The sequence below is a fragment of the Pseudorca crassidens genome, chromosome 15, assembly GCF_039906515.1.
Source record: "Pseudorca crassidens isolate mPseCra1 chromosome 15, mPseCra1.hap1, whole genome shotgun sequence".
NCBI classification, from domain to species: domain Eukaryota; kingdom Metazoa; phylum Chordata; class Mammalia; order Artiodactyla; family Delphinidae; genus Pseudorca; species Pseudorca crassidens.
In genome coordinates, this window is record NC_090310.1 from 18,995,573 (window position 1) to 19,015,677 (window position 20,105).

At 43.1% G+C, this 20,105-nt stretch overlaps 1 protein-coding gene across 1 annotated transcript; it reads left to right on the forward strand.

Annotated features, from left to right (window-relative positions):
• Positions 1-974: 974 nt before the first annotated feature.
• Positions 975-19,205, forward strand: ZKSCAN2 (zinc finger with KRAB and SCAN domains 2). Its single transcript, XM_067706337.1, has 7 exons — positions 975-2,113; positions 3,135-3,321; positions 5,787-5,878; positions 6,210-6,336; positions 9,255-9,938; positions 11,864-12,355; positions 14,643-19,205. Exons 1-7 carry the CDS (start codon positions 1,709-1,711, stop codon positions 15,563-15,565), a joined length of 2,910 nt encoding a protein of 969 aa, XP_067562438.1. The 5' UTR covers positions 975-1,708; the 3' UTR covers positions 15,566-19,205.
• Positions 19,206-20,105: the final 900 nt, after the last annotated feature.

Genomic DNA, 20,105 nt, shown 5'->3' on the forward strand with positions numbered 1-20,105 from the left:
TGTACTAGCTGCCCAACAGATTCTCACCTAATGCCTCTTGGCTGCTAGAATTTGCATGTCAAGTTTTAACTAAGACTTTCTCTAAGAAAAAAAAGTCACTAAGTTTTATTTTTTAATAGTCTATCTACCCGCCAACCCCAGAACTGGGATTTTTGCTTTGCCCACTGATATAAGCCAAATGCCTAAAACTGCCTGGCACCTAATCAGTAAAGGGATGGAGGGAAGAAGGGAGGGATGGGGGGGCACAGTTCTGGGGTTTCACAGAAGTTGAGAGACTGGACAGCTCCTCCTGCCACCACCAGGAGGAAGCTGGGGCCTGGTCGGAGGAACTCTGAGCCAGAGATGACATCCTCTCCCAACAGTTTTAGCTACACCGACTTCCCCGGTGCCCGGGGCAGTAAGAGCCCCCGAGGCGAAGAGCAGCCCCCGCTGCTCCGCAGGCAACGGACGGGGGCATTCCTGGACGGAGACATTCACAGATGCGAACATTCACATATGCTCCCCCAGAGGAGGGCGGGGGGCGGCACCGTGTCCCTCCGCGAGGGCCGCTGTCCCGCCGAGGGTCGCCGCCTATAGCAGCCCGTCCAGCACGCGACCGTTCGCAGCGCGTGACAGAAACCTCCGCCAGGCAAACGAGTCCTCACACCCCGCGTCAGAAAGGACTTCGCGCCACCTCCTCATTAGCGCTCCTCAACCTCACAGTCTCTCCCCCGCCTCCCAGATTCTCCGGCTGACGGAGAACGCCCACTCCCCTTTCTCACACTGTTCCACAGTCTCTTGCAAAGTGCCTGCGGTGTGTTCGTCCGCCCCGGGGAAGAGCCGCCGCAACCCTTCTCATTCCTAAAGTGTCTCGGCAGCGCGTCGCTGCTCTGCGCGCTCTCGCGAGAGTCCACCGCGCCGCCCCCTCCCCCCAGCCCCTCGCCGACGAGGAAGCCTCTGCTGAGCCCCGCGGCGCGCGGGCGCGAGTGGCGCATGCGTGGCTGCTGCTCCCAGCGCCCCCCGCGCAGTCCGGGAACAGAGCAGACGAGGCTGCGAGCGAGGATCCTGCAGCCGCCACCCTACGAATCGTTGTTTGGTCCCCGCCGCTTCTCTCCCCTTAGGGACAGGACCTATTCGCGGCTTTCCTCAGCGTGTGGAGGTTTCCTGAGGACGGCCCGGGCCACCCTGGCCTAGAAGAGCCGGGCGCTGGCCTCGGATAACGTCGGCCCCCACCAGCAACCCGCAGCGGCCTGGGCGCGCTGCCGTGCCCCGAGCCTCGAACCCGGGGCCGGGCGGGGCCTACGCATCCGGCCCCACCCACTCGGGGGCCTCCCCTCCCCCGGGCCCTTACCCGGGTGTCTGACACACCCCCTCCCGGCCCGGCTGTCCGCCCCCGTCCTCCTGTCCGCGGTCCCCTTGATTTTCTCCCAGTCCTCTAGCGTTGCTCTTTCCGACATTGCACTAAAAGATGCACCCTGGAAAACCACAACGCGGGGACACATCTTGTTGGGAGAAGAGGCTGAGTTCTTGGACCTTAGGGTACATGTTCACCTTTTCAAGGGCCTAGGATAGATTTGATTAATCAGCCTGGGGTACCCTGTTCCTGCTGACACTGCCGTTTTCACTTCCCTGCCTTCCCACACTTCCAAAACCATTAGCAGGGAGCTCTCGAAGGTTTGGTTTCGAGTCTCCTTTGAGCTAGACGTGAGGTTGACCCCCGGGTTAGAGCATGGCTGCATCCCTGGACCCTCAGATCGACGCGCCCCTGGAGGTTGAGGGATGCCTAATAATGAAGGTGGAAAAGGAGCCCGAGTGGGCATCGCAGCCCATTCTGGAAGGATCGGACAGCTCTGAGTCCGAGACTTTTCGCAAGTGCTTCAGGCAATTCTGTTATGAGGATGTGACCGGACCCCATGAAGCTTTCAGTAAACTCTGGGAACTTTGCTGCCGGTGGCTGAAGCCAGAAATGCGTTCCAAGGAACAGATCCTGGAGCTGCTGGTGATTGAGCAGTTTCTCACCATTTTACCCGAGAAGATTCAGGCGTGGGCACAGAAGCAGTGTCCGGAAAGTGGAGAGGAGGCGGTGGCCCTGGTAATACATTTGGAGAAAGAGACTGGAAGACTAAGACAGCAGGTGAGAGAGGGTTTTCCAAATTTTTGTATTTAGCAAGAAGGGGGTGGAAAGGAAGATGGGCAAGGGATGCATTGCAGGAAATGCAAATTATGGAAGGATAAATGGTAATAATGAAAGACCTTTAAAGGGAATCTACTTAAAAGGGATCAGAATTTCATATTAAATAGAAAAAAAGCTTTGGTTGAACTGTTATCTTGCAAATGACACTAAACATTATGCAGCTAAGTATTTGTTTTAAATCTTTGCGTAATGTTTCCCCCAAAAATTATATGAGAGAACAGTACATTATGCTTCACAGGATTTTACTTTTGTAGCTTGATCCTAAAGAGGGCTATTTTGCCCTGCTCCCCACCCAAAAAGAAAAGGAAAGAAAGGACTTTATCAGTTACCCCAGGGCCTCTTGTAATCCTTTAATATTCCAATCCGTGTCTTCTGAAGTGCCCTCAATGTCATCATCCTTGTCACTCTTCTCCATTTGAATTGCTGATCCTTATTTGTCAGTGGCTTTGCATGCTCTTCTAATTGTTTTTCAACAGCCCTTTCAGTAACCTCATGAAATCCTGCAAGATTTGCACTTTCACCTTGCACAGGATTTGTGTAAAGATCTGACTATTAGCAAGTTGCTGTGTTGGTCAGAAATAGACACTAGATGTCGAGATTAATTTTCTAAGTTTTCAGTGCACTAGTGAATTAATTAGTGTTCTGAGAACTTTTATTTCTCTGTGAACCTAATAGATATGAGGACTCAAATAATGTCTAGTCTGATAACAGGGAGGCTCTGTATTTCACTCCTAAGAGATTTTGCCCCTCTGTATACTAATAAAGAGCACTCTCCTATGCCCAGACTTCTGGACAATACTATTATCCTGATGCCCTCAGAGGTCCCATAGGGAATGGAGTGAAATTTTCATTCCTTCTCACATCTTCTATCCTTCTTTGATATCTTTCTTGGGGGAATTTGGCCCTGATCTAGCCCCCTTTAACTCCCTTTTCCCACTATGGCACTGACTTTATTTCCCAGGTTAGCAGTCCTGTGTACTCAGAGAAGCAAGCCCCACTTGGAGCAGCATGGGAGGTGGCAGACTTTCAGCCACAGCAGGTGGAGACCCAACCCAGAGTGATGTCTCTGGAAGGAGCTGAAAGCCTCCACTCAGGACACCAGGAGCAGCTGAACCAAAAGAGAGAGCTTCGGCCCTTACCCAAGAATGGTAAGAAGAACTCAGAGCATGCCCAGTGCAGAGACCATGGCAGATTTGTTTTGTAGCCCTAACACTGTGACTTGTTCAGCGTAGCGTCCCCTCAATCCATATTTGAAAGTAAATTGAATATTGGGGAGAAAGACTTCATTAGCTTCAAGACTTGGGAATATGTGTGACATAAGTAAAAGGGATCTTAAAGATGGAATCTGAGAAAACATAGATTGCCCAGACTGGCCTTAGGGTCTCATAGTGTTATTTAAGAACCTCCACCCTGCAATCAGCTTGTGGTTTTTAGTCCTGCCACATGTGTAAGTGTGTGTGTTCTTGGCTGACTATATGCAACTTGGAAAAACTGGAAGAGGAAATGAGATTTTTTTTCAAAAAGTGACTGACAGTAAGGCATCACAGAAGTGGCTTATGAGGGGGATAAACAATAAGACTTCATAGAGAAGAGACAACTGGTGTTCATATCTGCCCTAGATGTTAATGAATCAAGTCAAATACAAGGAAATGAAGACCCTGCCCTTCCCAGTCCACAGTGATCTCTCCATCCTCTGCAGCATGGTGTCAGGCTTAAAGAGAAGAGTGGAAAGATCACTGAACCTACAGTAGAAAGACATGGGTTTATATCCTTTCTCTGCCCCCTCCCTGTGTTATCTCGGGCAAGTAATATTAATTAATCTCTGTGTATTAATGCATAGAGATTAAGAAATTAGGCTTTAGAGGTAGACAGTATGCGTTCAAACCCTACCTCTGCCATTCTTTATCTGTGTGGTCTTGGTCAAGTTACTAAACTTCTCAAACTTTCCATTCTGTCATCTGTAAAAGGAAAATACTAAGGTTGTTAGCGTAGATTAAAGGAGGCATCGTAAAAAGGGTCAGTGCATAATAGTGCTCAGTAAATGTTAGTTTCCTTTCTCCCATAATGGCATGATTATTTTTAAACTTCAAATCTGTCTGACTTACAGAACCCCTCATCAAGGGGCAAGATTCACCACTTCGGACCCCACCTCCTTATCCCTCCTGAAATTCATATTATGATAGACTGCATTGCAAATATTAATGGTTTCTGGAGTTTTCATTGTTTGTTCATCAGCATCAAAGTTCCCTTGTTCACATGGATTATATGCTGTCAGTTACTTTACCTGATAAATCCATGGTGTTTCTGGATTTTGCCATCTCAGGTGATACGGAATTCCTAAAGTTAGGTGGTTTCTTCTGTTGAGGTCCTTACTGGGGGTAAGGAGGACAGAAAATTTGAGGGATAGATATCTCAGAAAGGTGAATTCTTTCTAAAAGAAGAGATAGGATTTCAGCCATGTGTGCCTAAGGGAATAATGTATTTCTAAGGAAGTGATTCAGTTTGATTCCATAGAAAGTGGTAGATCAAGCTTTTGAGTTCTTGGTCACAGTAATATTTATTCTTAACGTTTTCCTAGATAGTGAATTCTAGAGGAGAAGTTAGACCACAGACTGCCTTATACTATATAAGCTTATATATCTTCCTTCCACCTTTCTGGGGGTATATTTCCCTGTAGTGTTCAGTACTATGTATCTGTATACGCTAACATTTTTTAGGACAGTATTCACTCATAGGGAATTAATTTGTGCTAGAGATAGCGAACTGGTAACTCACGTGCCAAATCAGATTGTTTTGTTTCACCTACAAGGAGATTTTGGTTTGGGGGTTTTGTTTGTTTGTTTTTAGTTCTCAAGGTTTAAGACTTGAGATTGTACATAAAAGTCCCGCTTTCTGGCTTCTCTTGAAAAAGTTAGAAGCTCTGGGGCTTCCCTGGTGGTTCAGTGGTTAAGAATCGCCTGCCAATGCAGGGCACATGGGTTCTAGCCCTGGCCCAGGAAGATCTCACATGCCGCGGAGCAACTAAGCCCGTGCGCCACAGCTACTGAGCCTGCGTTCTAGAGCCCGAGAGCCACAACTACTGAGCCCACGCGCCACAACTACTGAAGTCTGCATGCCTAGAGCCCGTGCTCCACAAGAGAAGCCACCACAGTGAAGAAGCCCACGCACTGCAAAGAAGAGTAGCCCCCGCTCGCTGCACCTGGCGAAAGCCCACTCACAGCAACGAAGACCCAACACAGCCAAAGATAAAATAAATAAAATTAAAAAAAAAAAAGTTAGAAGCTCTGTGCCAGGGCAATAATCTCACAATGAAGCATCAGCTGGAGCTGAACACTGGGTGTACCCTTTCAGTGGGACATGTGCTCTCCAGTTCCCCACAGTCCTTACCTCTCCCCTTTCATGATGCCCTTTACCTGCTTACTCCCTAAGAGCATTTGTGTTTGTGAGCCCTGCGTTAGGGTACCGTGGTTTGGGGCATTGTTCTGAATTCATTGAGAAAATGACCAATTTATGTTTGTCAGGTTTTTTATACATGCTCATTTCATAAAAGGAGAAGCAGCATGAATAAGATGGCAGAGCCAACAACACTAATTGTTTCTTTCTCTTCTTACAGCTCGGCCTTCTCCCTGGGTTCCTGCTCCTGCTGATGAATGGAACACCATAGATCAGGAAGTAACAGCCACACGAGTTCCTGTTGGGTCCCAGGTAAATTGTAATTGTTCTCTCTAGCCTAACTTCCTAGGATATTCAGTCACAATGATTTCCTCAAACTTTTATACTCCCTCCAAGAGACTTTTTCCCCCTTGCTCCTTTTCCAGAAGAGACTGCACCTAGCCATCTGAGTAATGGGATTCCTTGCTGGATCATCTCTCTTATGACGCTTTGTAGTACCTTCTGCTTCATTTGGCACATGATATACACTTGGTTCTTTGATTTTAATTTTTATTTAGGGCCTTTCTGTGCTTCATCCATGATCATTCATCCTTCAAAAACCCATGTGGTTATCTTGGTAGTCATTACTGTTAGTGTGTTACAGGGACCACTGAAAGATGTCCACATGGCAAGAGGTTTTTCCTACAAAAAGAGTGTGCGTCAGATTCCTGCTCACAGAGACCTCTACCGGGATATTAGAAAGGAGAGTATTGGGAACATGGTCTCCCTGGGTAAGGATTCTATCCCTTTTCAAATAAAAGATTTGGGGATTTCTAATATATTCACTTCTACCGATGATAAAATAGTTATAAATGTTATCACTTTCAGGACCTCCATGGGTTGTCTAGTCATTTCTGGCCTCTAGCATACCATGTTCTCATACCTCACTCATTCCTTTCTTCAAATTTATATTATAGATTTTTATACATTCTTATAATTTAGTGATTAAAACATTGGGGAGATTTATATATGATTGTCATATTATTGAAATATAAACTTACCTACATCCACTAGACTAAAAATTCCATAAAGTCATAAGGTCTTTTTAGGATTTGTTTTTGTTTAACCCATAGTAACCCCAACACTGTGCACAGAGCCTGACATATGGGTGGCGCCCAGCAAATATTCACTGAGGGGATGGAAATCTTATAAACAGAAGGAAAAAAGTAATTTCAATACAACAACCTTGATAGCGTGTTGTGAATTTTTTAAATAGCACAGATTTTTACAGGCACACATAACCACTGAAATGTAATTTTACAAGCAAACTTTTGAAGAGCTATATCATCTGCTTTAACAATAGGGCTAAATATGGTTCATTCATATGTAAGCTACAAGTCAGAGATTACTTATGAATAAAATTATAGGCCTAAAATGTGCACCAATACACACTATAGATACTATAAACCTTTGTTGTCTAATAGAGTAGCCACTAGCTACACGTGGCTATTTAAATTTAAATTTATAAAATTAATTAAAATTAAATAAAGTTTAAAATTCAGTTCCTCAGTGACAGTAGCTACATTTAAGGTATTCATGGGGCTTCCCTGGTGGCGCAATGGTTGAGAGTCCGCCTGCCAATGCAGGGGACACGGGTTCATGCCCCGGTCCGGGAAGATCCCACATGCTGCAGAGCGGCTGGGCCCGTGAGCCATGGCCGCTGAGCCTCCGGAGCCTGTGCTCCGCAACGGGAGAGGTCAAAACAGTGAGACGCCCACGTACCGCAAAAAAAAAAAAAAAAAAAAAAAAAGGTATTCAATAGCTGTATTGGACAGCACAGTTATAGAACATCATCATCAAAGAAAGTTCTGTTGGACAACAATACATATAGACCCTGAAGTACAGAGTTTACAAAATAGGCCATGTCAAACTGAATGAATAAAGATAAACTGACAATTGTTTATAATCAGAAAGTAATTAAAGCAGTTTAAAAAAATGATCAACTTAAGATGACACACCAGTAACAAAGCACTCTTCCCAAAACAGCAGGACCCTTGATTTTATTTTTATTATTATTATTATTTTTTTAATTTTTTGGTCACACCCACAGCATGTGGGATCTTAGTTCCCCGAACAGGGATCAAACTTGCTTCCCCTGCAGTGGAAATGCAGTGTCTTAACCACTGAACTGCCAGGGAAGTCCCAGGACCCTTGATTTTAACTTTTACTTAGGGTCTCTGCACTTCATCACTGATCATTCATCCTTCAAAGACCTGTGTGGTTATCTCGGTAGTCATTGCTGTTAGTGTTGTTACAGGAGCCAGTGAAAGATGGCCACATGGCAAGTTGCCTACACAATAGCTGTTTCCTAGTGTTGCCTCGGATCACACAGCATCCAGACCTAGTAAAATGATGAATTATAGGTCTTAGTAAAATCTGCCATGAGTGGGTTAGAGACCATACTATGGACATTCAGATTTAGCCCAGTGCCTCCATGTATAATAATTATGTATGGAAAGGCCCAGGCCCACAGACACCTGGCTCGGTCTTTTATCATAGATTGTAAACTAAAGGCTTATGAGTCTAGCCTACAAACATATTTGGGCCTTGCACAGAGTTTTAATATAAAATTAGTTTATAAATCTGGATTTCCAGTATCTCTTAAAAAAATCAAACGTCAGGCACAATGGGCCCACCTTCTCTCACAGCAGCCATTGACCACAGCTGAGTGGAGGAGCTCGTGCTAAAATGCCAGGGCTCTCACTCCAGCCACCTCACTCCTTTACTTTGCCTGCCTGGTCCTGGTAGATGTTTGAACGTTCATTGTCCCTACACTTACTTCTCTCATGTGAAACTGAAGAGCAAATCTCCATCCCCAGGGTTCTTTCAGCAAGGATTTGATTTGATGCTGCCTCCCTAGGAGAATTCTGTGAAACTCCTATGTGTGTTTTCTATAGAAGGAAACTAAATGTTATTACATACTTATTAGGCATTGGACACTTTACAGATGATCCTTTATTTAATATTCCCAGCACCTTGTTGAATAGATTATATTATTTCCTAGGAAACTGAGGCTCAGAGAGATTAAGAAACGTCCCCTGGTCAGAAAGTAAAGTAAGTGGTGGAGCTCGGATTCCAATTTAAGACATGTTGATCTCCACCATATTGTAAAGTAAAAAATTAAGTTACTTTCCTATTCTTAAGTCTCTTTCCCATTAACTTCGCCAGAATGTCTCCAAAAGTTCTTGACTTCTCATCTCCCATAGCCCTAGTGTGTGTATGTGTGTGTTGAGTGGGAGAGTGAGGGGATGTGGGGAGCAGGTGTAAGCACACTTTATAAGTAACGAATACTGGTTCATAGGAGCACGCTCTGAACCTAACACAATGTTAGATACTGAGAGGGAATTGAAGGTAATGTAATACGTGTTTCTTACCCTTAAAAGTTTTCCTTTAAGAACTAGCTGGGGAAGGAAGTGGTACATATATGAGAAGTGAAACGGTAGTTTTAAGTTAGTAGATGATTGTGCCAAATAACTCGTGTAAGAAACTAGTGTGCATGATTGTGATTGAGGAAGACTTTAGAGAAGGAACTGAACAAGACCTTTAAAGGATAGGTGTGAACAAGTGTTCCAGGAGAGCATACTACAGCAGGAGATTGGGGCATGCAGTGATGATCTCTCTAGCATGAAATATGTTTCTCTTACTCTAGGAAACACAGTGTCTACAGCTAACAAGATGGCACAGTTGGCGCAAAGAAAGGAGCCATGGACAATAGGTCTACAATCCCCTAATAAGAGGAATGTCCTACAAAGCAACTATATCAAGGAAAAATCAGTTCATGCTATTCAGACCCCTGCAAGGAATGCAGGGAAAACACGGAGAGAGCAGCAGCAGTGGGGTTTGGAAGATGAAAAAATAGCAGGTGTGCATTGGAGTTACGAGGAAACTAAGACTTTTCTTACAATTCTCAAAGAGTCTCGCTTTTATGAAACACTTCAGGCCTGTCCCCGAAACAGCCAAGTATATGGTGCTGTAGCTGAATGGTTGCGAGAATGTGGCTTCCTCCGAACACCAGAGCAGTGTCGGACCAAGTTCAAAAGTCTACAGAAGAGTTATCGAAAAGTGAGAAATGGCCATGTGCTAGAACCCTGTGCCTTCTTTGAGGACATGGATGTTTTGTTGAACCCTGCAGCTCATACTTCATCCACGGATAAGCCAGAGGAGATTCTGTCTCTCCCCAGACTAAAGAGAATTGGTATTAATGCTAAAGAACAGATCGATTTGGTGGAGGAGGAAGAAGCCGCAGAAGAATCTGATGGTGATGAAATGGGTGTTGAGTTTATCCAGAAGTCTGAGCTTCGTGGTGCTCCTGTCTTATTTCAAAACCTGAGTGGTAAGAATGGTGCTTTTTTTTTCTTTCTGGTTTGAAAATGGATGATGTGGTCTTGTGGAAAAAGGAATAGGCCAGAAGTGACCAAACCCAGGGAATTCTGTCACGCACACCTTGCCACTCATCACTGTAATTGGCCATGTAACTGAAAGTACTCCCAGATGTTTTGTTACCCCCAGTGCAGTCTGAGTAACAGCCATGAAGGGTTCTTTTTTGGGTTAGAGCACAGCATGCATTTTGAGTATTTGGGGTCTGTGGAAGGAAGACAAATGGAGTCCAGGGTTCTAAGGATCTAACATTATCTGAGAATTGTTACAATGCAGTCAATTGTATTAGACTGTAACAGTCAAGGATACATTATTATACTATCAAGGATAGTCCATAAAGGAATATGTAACTAACAACAACAACAAAAAAAGAATTAAAAAAAAAAAAGAAATTCAAAGAGAAGAAAGGAAAAGAAGAATCACAAAGTAGATGCATTAAATGGAAAAAAATCAGTAAGATGATAGATGTAAATCCAAATATATCATTAATTACAAATTTAAAAGTCTAAGATTATCAGATATATTTTTAAAAACTATATTGCTTACAAGAGATACATCTTTTTCTTTTTCTTTTTTTTTTTTTGGAGCAGAGAAAGGCTTATTGCAGGGCCAAAGCAAGGAGAATGGGTGGCTTATGCTCAAAAACCCAGAACCACAAGAGATACATCTTAAACAATATTCAGAGATATTGAAATTAAAAGGATAAAAAAAAAGATACTATGCAAAAGAAAGATGGTGTTGAAATTTGGGGCCTGGGACATGCAGAACTAAACCACCACTTAGTAGCTATGTGACAGCTGACATATCATATAACTACTTTGAGCTTCAGTTTTCTGTCTAAAATATAGCTAAGAATATGAGGGTAGTTATTAAAGCGTTAAATGAGATAATGTAGATGAAGGCATTCTGCAGATGCTAAAATGCAATAAAACACTGCCTGGTGTCACAGTTATTAGTAACGTTTCTGTAATCCACTTTATGAAAAGATGGTAATTTCTTAGGTAGAATGGAAAAATAAACCAGGCTGGGAGATCTGAGACTGTACTCATGACTGTACCTATTCAAAACAAACAGATCTCAGGAAAAAGATGGGAAAATGCATTATACAGGTATTCATCATTCTGGAAATCCACAGACATGAGGGTAGGTGGTTTCAAATATGGAATCCAATGATATGACTGAAAGAGACCACCCAGTAAGTTGGAGGACAGAAAAGACTTTCCTACTACAGATTATAAAACACCCAAAAAGCATGTTTAACAAACTGTCTTCAGACATATCCTGAAAAGCTTAATTCTGCTATAAAAGCAGGACATCTTCCTGTCTTACAGATGGTTTCATCTCTCAAAGTAGAGGACTCAGTAACATCAAAAACTACTCTGGACATAGTTCTGCTGTTCAAAGAAGACGGGCTAAAGAAATGATAGGGAATTTGGGGGAAAAGTTCCTGCTGGGTGTCCTAGCCCATTATTCCTAACAATTTTTAAAAGACAGACAGCTAAATCCTTAAGAACCATAGCAATGACAGATTTGGGGGGCTACATTTTTATTCTACCAAGTAAACTTTGAGATCAGTTCATCAATTTTAATTTTAAAATCCTATTGGGATTTTGACTTTATAGATTCATTTGACAGTTGATATCTGTACAACTTGAATCTTCCTATCCAGAAACAGTGTCTCTCCATTCTTTCTAGTTCTTTTATGTCTTTCAATATAATATTATAGTTATTTTATATAGGCCTTCTCATTTCTTGCAAAGCTTATTCCCAGGCATATAATAGTTCCAGGGAATGGGATTTGTCTTCTTGTACTTCTTATATTTTGTAATGTATAGAGGCTTCAGACACCTTGTATCTTTGAACTTTATCCTTGAATGGCAGGTGTGCACTGGGGCTACAAGGAAACCAAGACTTTCCTTGACATCCTCCGTGAGACTCGGTTTTATGAAGCACTGCAAGCCTGTCATCGGAAGAGCAAGTTGTACGGGGCCGTGGCTGAACAGCTGCAAGAGTGTGGCTTCCTCCGGACACCGGAACAGTGCCGGACCAAGTTCAAAAGCCTTCAGAAGAGTTACCGCAAAGTGAAAAATGGTCACGTGCTAGAGTCCTGTGCATTCTACAAGGAGATGGATGCCCTGATTAACTCTCGGGCATCTGCCCCTCCCACTAGCACCCCAGAGGAAGCCCCATCACCCTCAATTCAAGAAAGAGAGGACATTGAGATTGAACCCCAGGAACCTACGGGCTGGGAACCTGAGGAGGACTCACAGGAGGCAATAGTTGAAGATTCCAGCAGTGAGAGACTGAGTGAGGAGGAAATTGTGCCAGAGCCAGAATTCCAGGGACCTCCAGGTTTACTGCAAAGCCCGAGTGGTAAGGATCATGAGGGGCTGTGGTCTAAAGAAGAAGGAAGTGGGATCTACTGACAGATCAGAAGAGCTGGCACATCGCTCATGAAGGTCTATTCATTAAGCAGATATTCGTGTGTCCTGTGCCATTTGAGGAAAAGGGGGAGGTATCGATGAATAAAACAGAGTCCCTGTTCTTATGGTGCTTCTGTTCAAGGGAGGAACTTGGATTCTCGTGATTTGGTTTTTGGGATCTCAGCCTCGGTTTTGGTGTGTATGGGGCAGATAATGTTTAATATCTCCTAGAAATATTGTGGGGAAGAAGAATTTGGAATTAAACGTGAGAAAAACTCAGATCAAGGAGGTGTGTCAGTAAGCTCAAAACAGAAATGTCTCAGTTATGTGTGATGTGCATGAGAAAAAGGATAGGCAGAGAGAAAAAGACTTTATTCTGGTACTGAGCTCCACCTGCGGGTTTCCCGCTGACCACTGGATGCCCTCACAGGCGTCTCACCAGCAGTCCACGCTTACATTTTTCAAAATTAAAATCAGCATCTTCCTTCCCACACTATGGCTCTTCCCTGTGTCCTCCCACAGGTCATCCAGACTTAAAAGATAGAGATTTTTTTGATGCCTTCTCTCTCATTGTTTACATCCAGGCAGATGATATGTTTTTTCAGCTGTTGTAGAACTCCCATCTGCCCCCCTCTTTAGTTACCATAACCATTACCCTAGTTTAGCGTTTCTCTGTCTCTTGCCTAAACTATTGTAAAAGTCTCCAAACCAGTTTTCTCCATTAGACTTGTATTAAGATTCCACAACCATCCTTAATCTGAGTTTGTCTTTCTAACCTTACCTGTTATTATTTTCCTTCCTGTACTCTATGCTTATTCAAAACAAACATTAGAAAAGGAAGTTCACACATATGCTCTCTGGTAGTATTTATACAGGAATTTGTTTTTGTATGGGAATGAAAGCTGAAATTATTAACTCTGTAACTGGAACTGTTAAAGTTGATAACTTTGGAAACAAAGTCCTTCTCTTGTGAATCTTGTTTTTTAAGGTGAGCTCCAGATCTGTCATCAAATTATCAGGCTCTGTCTGAGGCAACTACTAGGCTATAACTTCCTCCAAATCCCAGAACAATGTTGGACCCAATCAGAGTACTTCAGAAGATGACATTGTTAGGGCTTTTGACCTAAGTCAGTGGATTCACTGATGGCTGCCCTCCTCTTCCAGCCCAGGACACAGCCACCCCACTTAGGACTGAGGGATGTTGGCAGTTTCAGCTCAATATGTGGAAGGAAAGTAACGTTGAAATTAGCAAGTAGAAAAAAGACAGTACAGCAAAATGCATAAGAAGGGTTTGAGAATCAAGCAAACCTGGATTGGGCCTAACTTACACAGTTTGTGAACTATTTATGGATCAAATAATACGATGTCTGAATTTACTTCAAAATAATCCGGGTAGAGGGAGCAGAGAATGTGTGGGAATAGAGATGAAACAAGATTGGCCAGGAGTATATCATTGGGTAAGTGGTTCATGGAAGTTCAGTTTATGTACTGTTCTCTACTTTTCTGTGTTTAAATTTTCCATAATAAAAAGTTAATACAAAAACCACACAGTTAATAAGTGACCAGGATGGAATCATAACCAGAGCTGTCTGATTCCAAAGCCTGTGTCTTCACCACATCATGCTCTCTGTTCAGAAAACTTCTCGGCAAAGCTGGATCCAAGATGTACTGTGGGATGCAGATGAAAGAGTGAGGAGAAGATAATTCTGGTTGTCGAGCAGTGAGAATTAAGACTTGAGTTAGTGTGGTCTGTGTGTGAGACTGCCAGAAAAACAAAGTGACAGCAACATTTGAGAAGAAAGAAATACCCTTGGATAGAGTATGACTAGAGGTTGATGAGCTTAGAAGTCCATTGAGGAATTTGGACTTGATCATTAGAATCTAAACACTAATGAAGTGTAGTGTACTTTCATTATAGATGAGAAATTTTGAAAGCAGGATGAATTGTAGTGGAATTTCAGGGAGATAAACTAAGTTGCTCCCACGTTAATCAGGATACAGGTTGGGGATAATGGCTTGGATTATAATTAAATTCTGAAAACATTTCCAGAGGCCTACTTTGTGCTGGGTATTATTGGCTATTTGTGGAACTGAAAGAAAATAAGGCCCAGTGAATCAGAAAGAGTCCCCACGCCTGAGGCCAGTGAAGCACACAGGGATCCTAACAGACAAGGCCTGTAGGCCATGTTGTTTATGTTGATACATGACTGGTCTGAAATGTTTGTCTTTTTTTTCAGATTTTGAAATTGGAAGTAGTATCAAGGAGGATGCAACACAGGTAATATATAAGGACATGGAGCAGCATAGGGCACTAATAGAAAAGTCTAAAAGGGTTGTTTCTCAGAATGCTGACCCAGGTAAATATTGTAAAAGGGAATGCATCTCAGGAAGACAATGGGACAACCTTCAAGGAGTCAGACAGGGAAAACTGATGTCTCAGCCTAGAGATTTAGGGAAAGCTGTCGTGCATCAGAGGCCTTTCATGGGGAAAAGGCCCTACCGACTTCTCAAATACGGAGAAAGCTTTGGAAGGAGTGCTCGCCTCATGTGCCGGATGACCCACCAGAAGGAAAATCCTTACAAGTGTAGTGTCTGTGGGAAGTGCTTTGGTAGAAGCAGGAGTCTAATTAGACACCAAAGAATCCACACAGGAGAAAAACCTTTTAAATGTCTTGACTGTGGGAAAAGCTTTAACGACTCCTCAAACTTCGGTGCCCACCAGAGAATCCACACAGGAGAGAAGCCCTACAGATGTGAAGAGTGTGGAAAATGCTTCAGTCAGAGCTCGAGTCTCATAATACATCAGAGAACCCACACTGGAGAGAAGCCCTACCAGTGTGGAGAGTGTGGGAAAAGCTTTACCAACAGTTCTCATTTCAGTGCCCACAGGAGAGTCCACACTGGTGAGAATCCCTACAAATGTGTGGATTGTGAGAAGAGTTTCAATAACTGTACGAGATTTCGAGAACATCGGCGAGTACACACTGGAGAGAAGCCCTACGGGTGCGTGCAGTGTGGCAAACGTTTCAGTAAGAGTTCTGTTCTCACTAAACATCGGGAGGTTCATGTGAGAGAAAAGCTTCTGCCATACCCTCCAGCGCTCTATGCCCCAGAGAACCCACACAAGGGAAAGACTGATGAATTCAGGCAAACTGTTTGATGACGATCTCTTCTCTTCCTAAATGTCCCCTTAGCCATTTTACCCTAATCTCACTCTTGGAAGCAATCTTTTCTTAGCTATAAAGTGTAATTCCCAAGATAAGGTTGAGAATATCAATAAAGACTTGGATCCTGTCCTCACCTCTGCCTCTAACTTGATCAGTCTGTTCCTCTCCTCCTATGTGTCTCAACTTTTCCTTTAATAAAGTGAAGAAGATACAGTGTCTGAGTGCAGAATGGAATTCTCTTCAGTATGTCGAGGCCACTGCCATGGGATCGCTAAACCCAGCAACATCCAAGATCCTTCAGTGTATGGGAGAGTTGTTATCAAGGACATAAAAAATGCTCAAAGTTTTTTTCATTCTCTACCACATGCGATCCCGGATGCAACTTGATCACAGAGTTTCCTGTTTGGGTAGAACTTTCAGGAGCCTGATGAGAACCACATCAGATCCATCTTGGTTTTGAAGATATTCACAAAAGGAGATTGAAGATTTTATAGTTTCCATCAGAAGTCTGTTGCAGTGTACCTTTTTTGTGTCAAGAAGTTGATCTAAATAGCTAAGGTAGAATCCCTGTATTGTCACTGAAATAATGCCTTGCCCTCCATAGAGATGAGAAGCAACTGATCACCCATCGTCCTTTGTAGACTGACCGTTTCTGTACCTGAAGACTGAGAGCCTCTCGGCTGCTGTTTCTCCAGCCTATAAGTAATCCAGTTCCTGTTACTGTTTCTCCGAAGTCCTACACTTACCTCTTAATTGTTCTGGGTGCCCTTGTCTGGCTCTTCTGCACTACCATGCCCTCCTCAGACTGAATAGCGTGCATGCTCATGGTGTGTCTCATAAAGTAGAATTTCAGACACATTCTAGTTCTGAATGTGTGACTTCTCTGGTTTTTATCTAGAATATGACTGATAATGTTGGCATATTTTATGCCTCCCAACCCCACACTTCAGTATAATATTGTATAATTTTAGATAGTTTTCTAAAACTCTAAGGAGATAGGGAAGGAAGTGAGGTAGAGACCTGAAACATTCAATATTTATAAGATCAGTTGGACTCCTTAGACCTGCTTTAGATCAGATAGCCACCTTGGTCCAGACCAGCACTCCAGAGCTGCTTGTTAAGTTTACCGTTCTCTTTTCTGAGGCTTCTAGTCCCTCTTCATGTGGTCATAAACCTCTCTGTAGAACCCTGAGTAATTTATACAGCTCTATACCTCAATGAGTGAAGGTGGAAATATTTACTGAAACTTCCAGGCCAGAACACTTTTCGTTTTCCACATTTACCAGTTGGTCTGAAAGATGTCTTTGACAACCCCCAGCACTGCCCCGATAAATACTGAAGGAAGGGTTCAGATGGGGAGACAGTTCACTTATGGACGTCGCAAACCAGGGATTTGGTCATCCAAAGCTGTTAAACTCCAGGATGAGGCCAGTGGCATTTATACCCTTAAGATGAAGGTAACCTCGGGGGGCTTTGCTTTGGGGAGGGAGAAGTCATAAGTTTAGTGGAAAGATAACCAGAGTCAGGGCTGTAGGTCATTTTTTTGATCTTCTCTCTCCTTTGTCAGATGTTGTCTTATTTGAAGACATCTGAGTATGTTTGAATCTTTTGAAACTTGTTCAACAAGTACCAAGGAGGGTAGGCAGTGTAGAAAGAAATCCAACTTACGGTGCCAGAATCGGGTGTGGCCTGTTGGAAGGCAGGTGACTCAGGTAAACATTGATAAATGTTTCGTACACTTGTTAGGAATGTTAGGATTGTTCACATCTCAGTAGGTTGATTTCCTCTGTGTTGTCTGAATTATAGACTTCTAACGGTAAGTGCAGTTTCATGTTGGTAGTGTGCCTAGCACAGTGAGGTGTGTGTGGTGCCAGTGGGCGTGTGCTTGTATTGTGTCGATGTTCTGGAATTCTAACTCTAAAGACGACGCACATTAATAGAAATCACCTCTTAGTAATAGGTACGCAGGATTGATCATTATATCGAAGCATGATTCAGGAAAGTAGATGATTTACTCATAAATATTTATTAAACACTGTTGTGTGTAAGGCTGTGTTCTAGGCACAGTGAGGGATATGAAAATGAAAAAAGGCATGGTGTCTGTGCTCAAGTAACTTGCAATATGATGGAAGAAGTATTGCAGCAAAACGTAATGTCAATTATGTTCATGTCAGTTATGGAACATAATTAGTTTATTAATGAAAAAATCACCTTCACTTGCAAAAAGAGTTTTTTTAATTGCCTAAAATCATATTCTCTACCTCTGTCGCTTCAATTTCCCCAGTGGCAGGAAAGGCTCAAGAACCACTCCTTCTCCAGTGGAATAAACTCATTCTGTCTGTCATATGTCTGGGATCAAGCTAAGGTGAAATTTGGGTTCCCTTACCTTTTCCCAGTTGTAAGTGGACTATTTGAACTTGTATTAAATTAACTTACTGGACTTTGCTTCTGAAGAAATAGGAAGTCCTACCCACCATCTTAGACCAAGGCAGTTTGTATTTTATCCTTTTTAAGGTGGAGCATGAAAGTCAAAATGAACAGTCATACTCTGATTACTGTGTCTCATTTCACATAAATTGCCTTTATGAAGACCCGTAGGAGAAGGTTTCTTCCTAGGTCTCAGTACCAGAGAAAGCTCTGATTCTAAAGCAAAAAATAAAAATTTTACCTTACAAACACTGATTTTTTTTTTTTTTTTACAACTTACTACTTTTCTTCTGGCCGCTGGAACAAAGAAACTTACAAAAACAGAGCTTACAACTCACCTCAACCAACTACTTAAATCTATATTTATCTAATACTGTAGATTAGATAAATATAGATTTGGAACTTTGGAACCTGGTTGTATCCCTGCATAGGCTTATTTTGTTACTTCCACAAATGCCGTGATTCTTACTGGCATTTTTATTATACACATACAACCTACTTTATTCATCTGGAAGGAAACCTTAGTTTTTTTAAAGAGGAAGACATCACAATATGCTTAAACAGTTCAGGACAGCCTGCACGTAGAATGAGCGTTAGACCAGAAGCCAAAAGACAAGTTTCATTCTTGTCGCTACCACTTTCTGAGTGTTGCTGGACAAGTCAGCCTCTCTCTGGGCCTGATATCCTTATCTGAAGAGAAGTTGAGCATGATTGCCAAGACCACTCTGGCTCTGATGTTTTGTGAGGCTATGGGGCATCATGTAGAGAGGAAAAGATTATAAGACCAGGCCACTGCCCTGGCTCGCCACCACAGGCAGCATTTCGGGCCGCACTGAATCCACCGCATACTTTTAGCAAGAGGATGCTGTGAGCAGTCCGGGAGCTTGCTCAGTGAGGAGAAAGGACAAATCACTCATGTTCAACCGCAGGCAGCCCCTGAGTCACCTCGATAGGCAGTGGCAGGTAGCTGCAGTGGAGAAAACCTATTTTGGGAGCTCTGGTGCCCAGTGACAGACACAATTCAACTCTGAGGGAGCTGGGGAAGCCCCAAATGCAAGGCACGTCTGAGTGACTTGTGTAGTGATAAGCCTTTACCTCTGAATGCATTCCAAGTATAAATGTATGTCTACTCATTGTTTTGTATTAATGTTCACTTAGATGTCTTCTTGAAAACTTGTATGTGAAATAAATGTCTAAAATAAATGACTCCCGTTGGTTTTTGCCATAATTTGAAGGCTGTCTTCTATCAAGGAAAAAGAGAACTTATCCAAGGGCTAATAAAAGCTGATCCCTGTAGCTCAAGAGAATTTCAGTTTCTTTCCAGCCCACTGTTCTCCCCGCAGCTAGCAGGGATCTCTTGGGAGGCCACAGCTATTCCTGTGCTGCAGTCCTCTGATAGCTGTCACTGCCATTGTCCCAGAAAACGTTTGGCTCTAATTCTAGAGTGGAGTTAGTCTTGGAGGCACACACTGCGTGTGTTCTTGGAGGGGCACTCAACCACAGCCTCTGCTGCTGGAACAAGTCTTGAAATGATTTCCCCAGATACGGTGGTGCCTTTGGTTTACTATTTGATTTAAAGAGTCCCAGTGGCTTCCACTTAGCCCTTCTTCCCATAACAACTCCAACTCCATGGGTCATAGAGTCAGTGTAGAGATTTTGTCACCTGCCGAGGATGTATTTCCAACTATACTCTTAGAAACTGTAAGAAGAATCATAGGATGGAGCTAGAGCCAGTTCACCTAGACATGAGGTAGATTCCAGACAAAGTGTATCTCTCACCTGGATTTTATAAGCAGCCAACTGCAATAGCACCCAAGGTTCTCAAGAATTATAACTGCTCAGGGTCAGTATCTGAGAGTCCCTCTACGTCTTCTATATTTTCCTTGAGTAAATGGCCACAACGTTTTTAGAGGAAACAGAGACAAAGGCTCAGAATAGGGACTTCCCTGATGGTCCAGTGGTTAAGAATCTGTCTTGCAATGCAGGGGATGCCGGTTTGATCCCTAGTCAGAGAACGAAGATCCCACATGCCACAGGGCTACTGAGCCCACGTGCCACAACTAGAGAGAAGCCCGCGCACTGCAATGAAAGATCTTGTGTGCCACA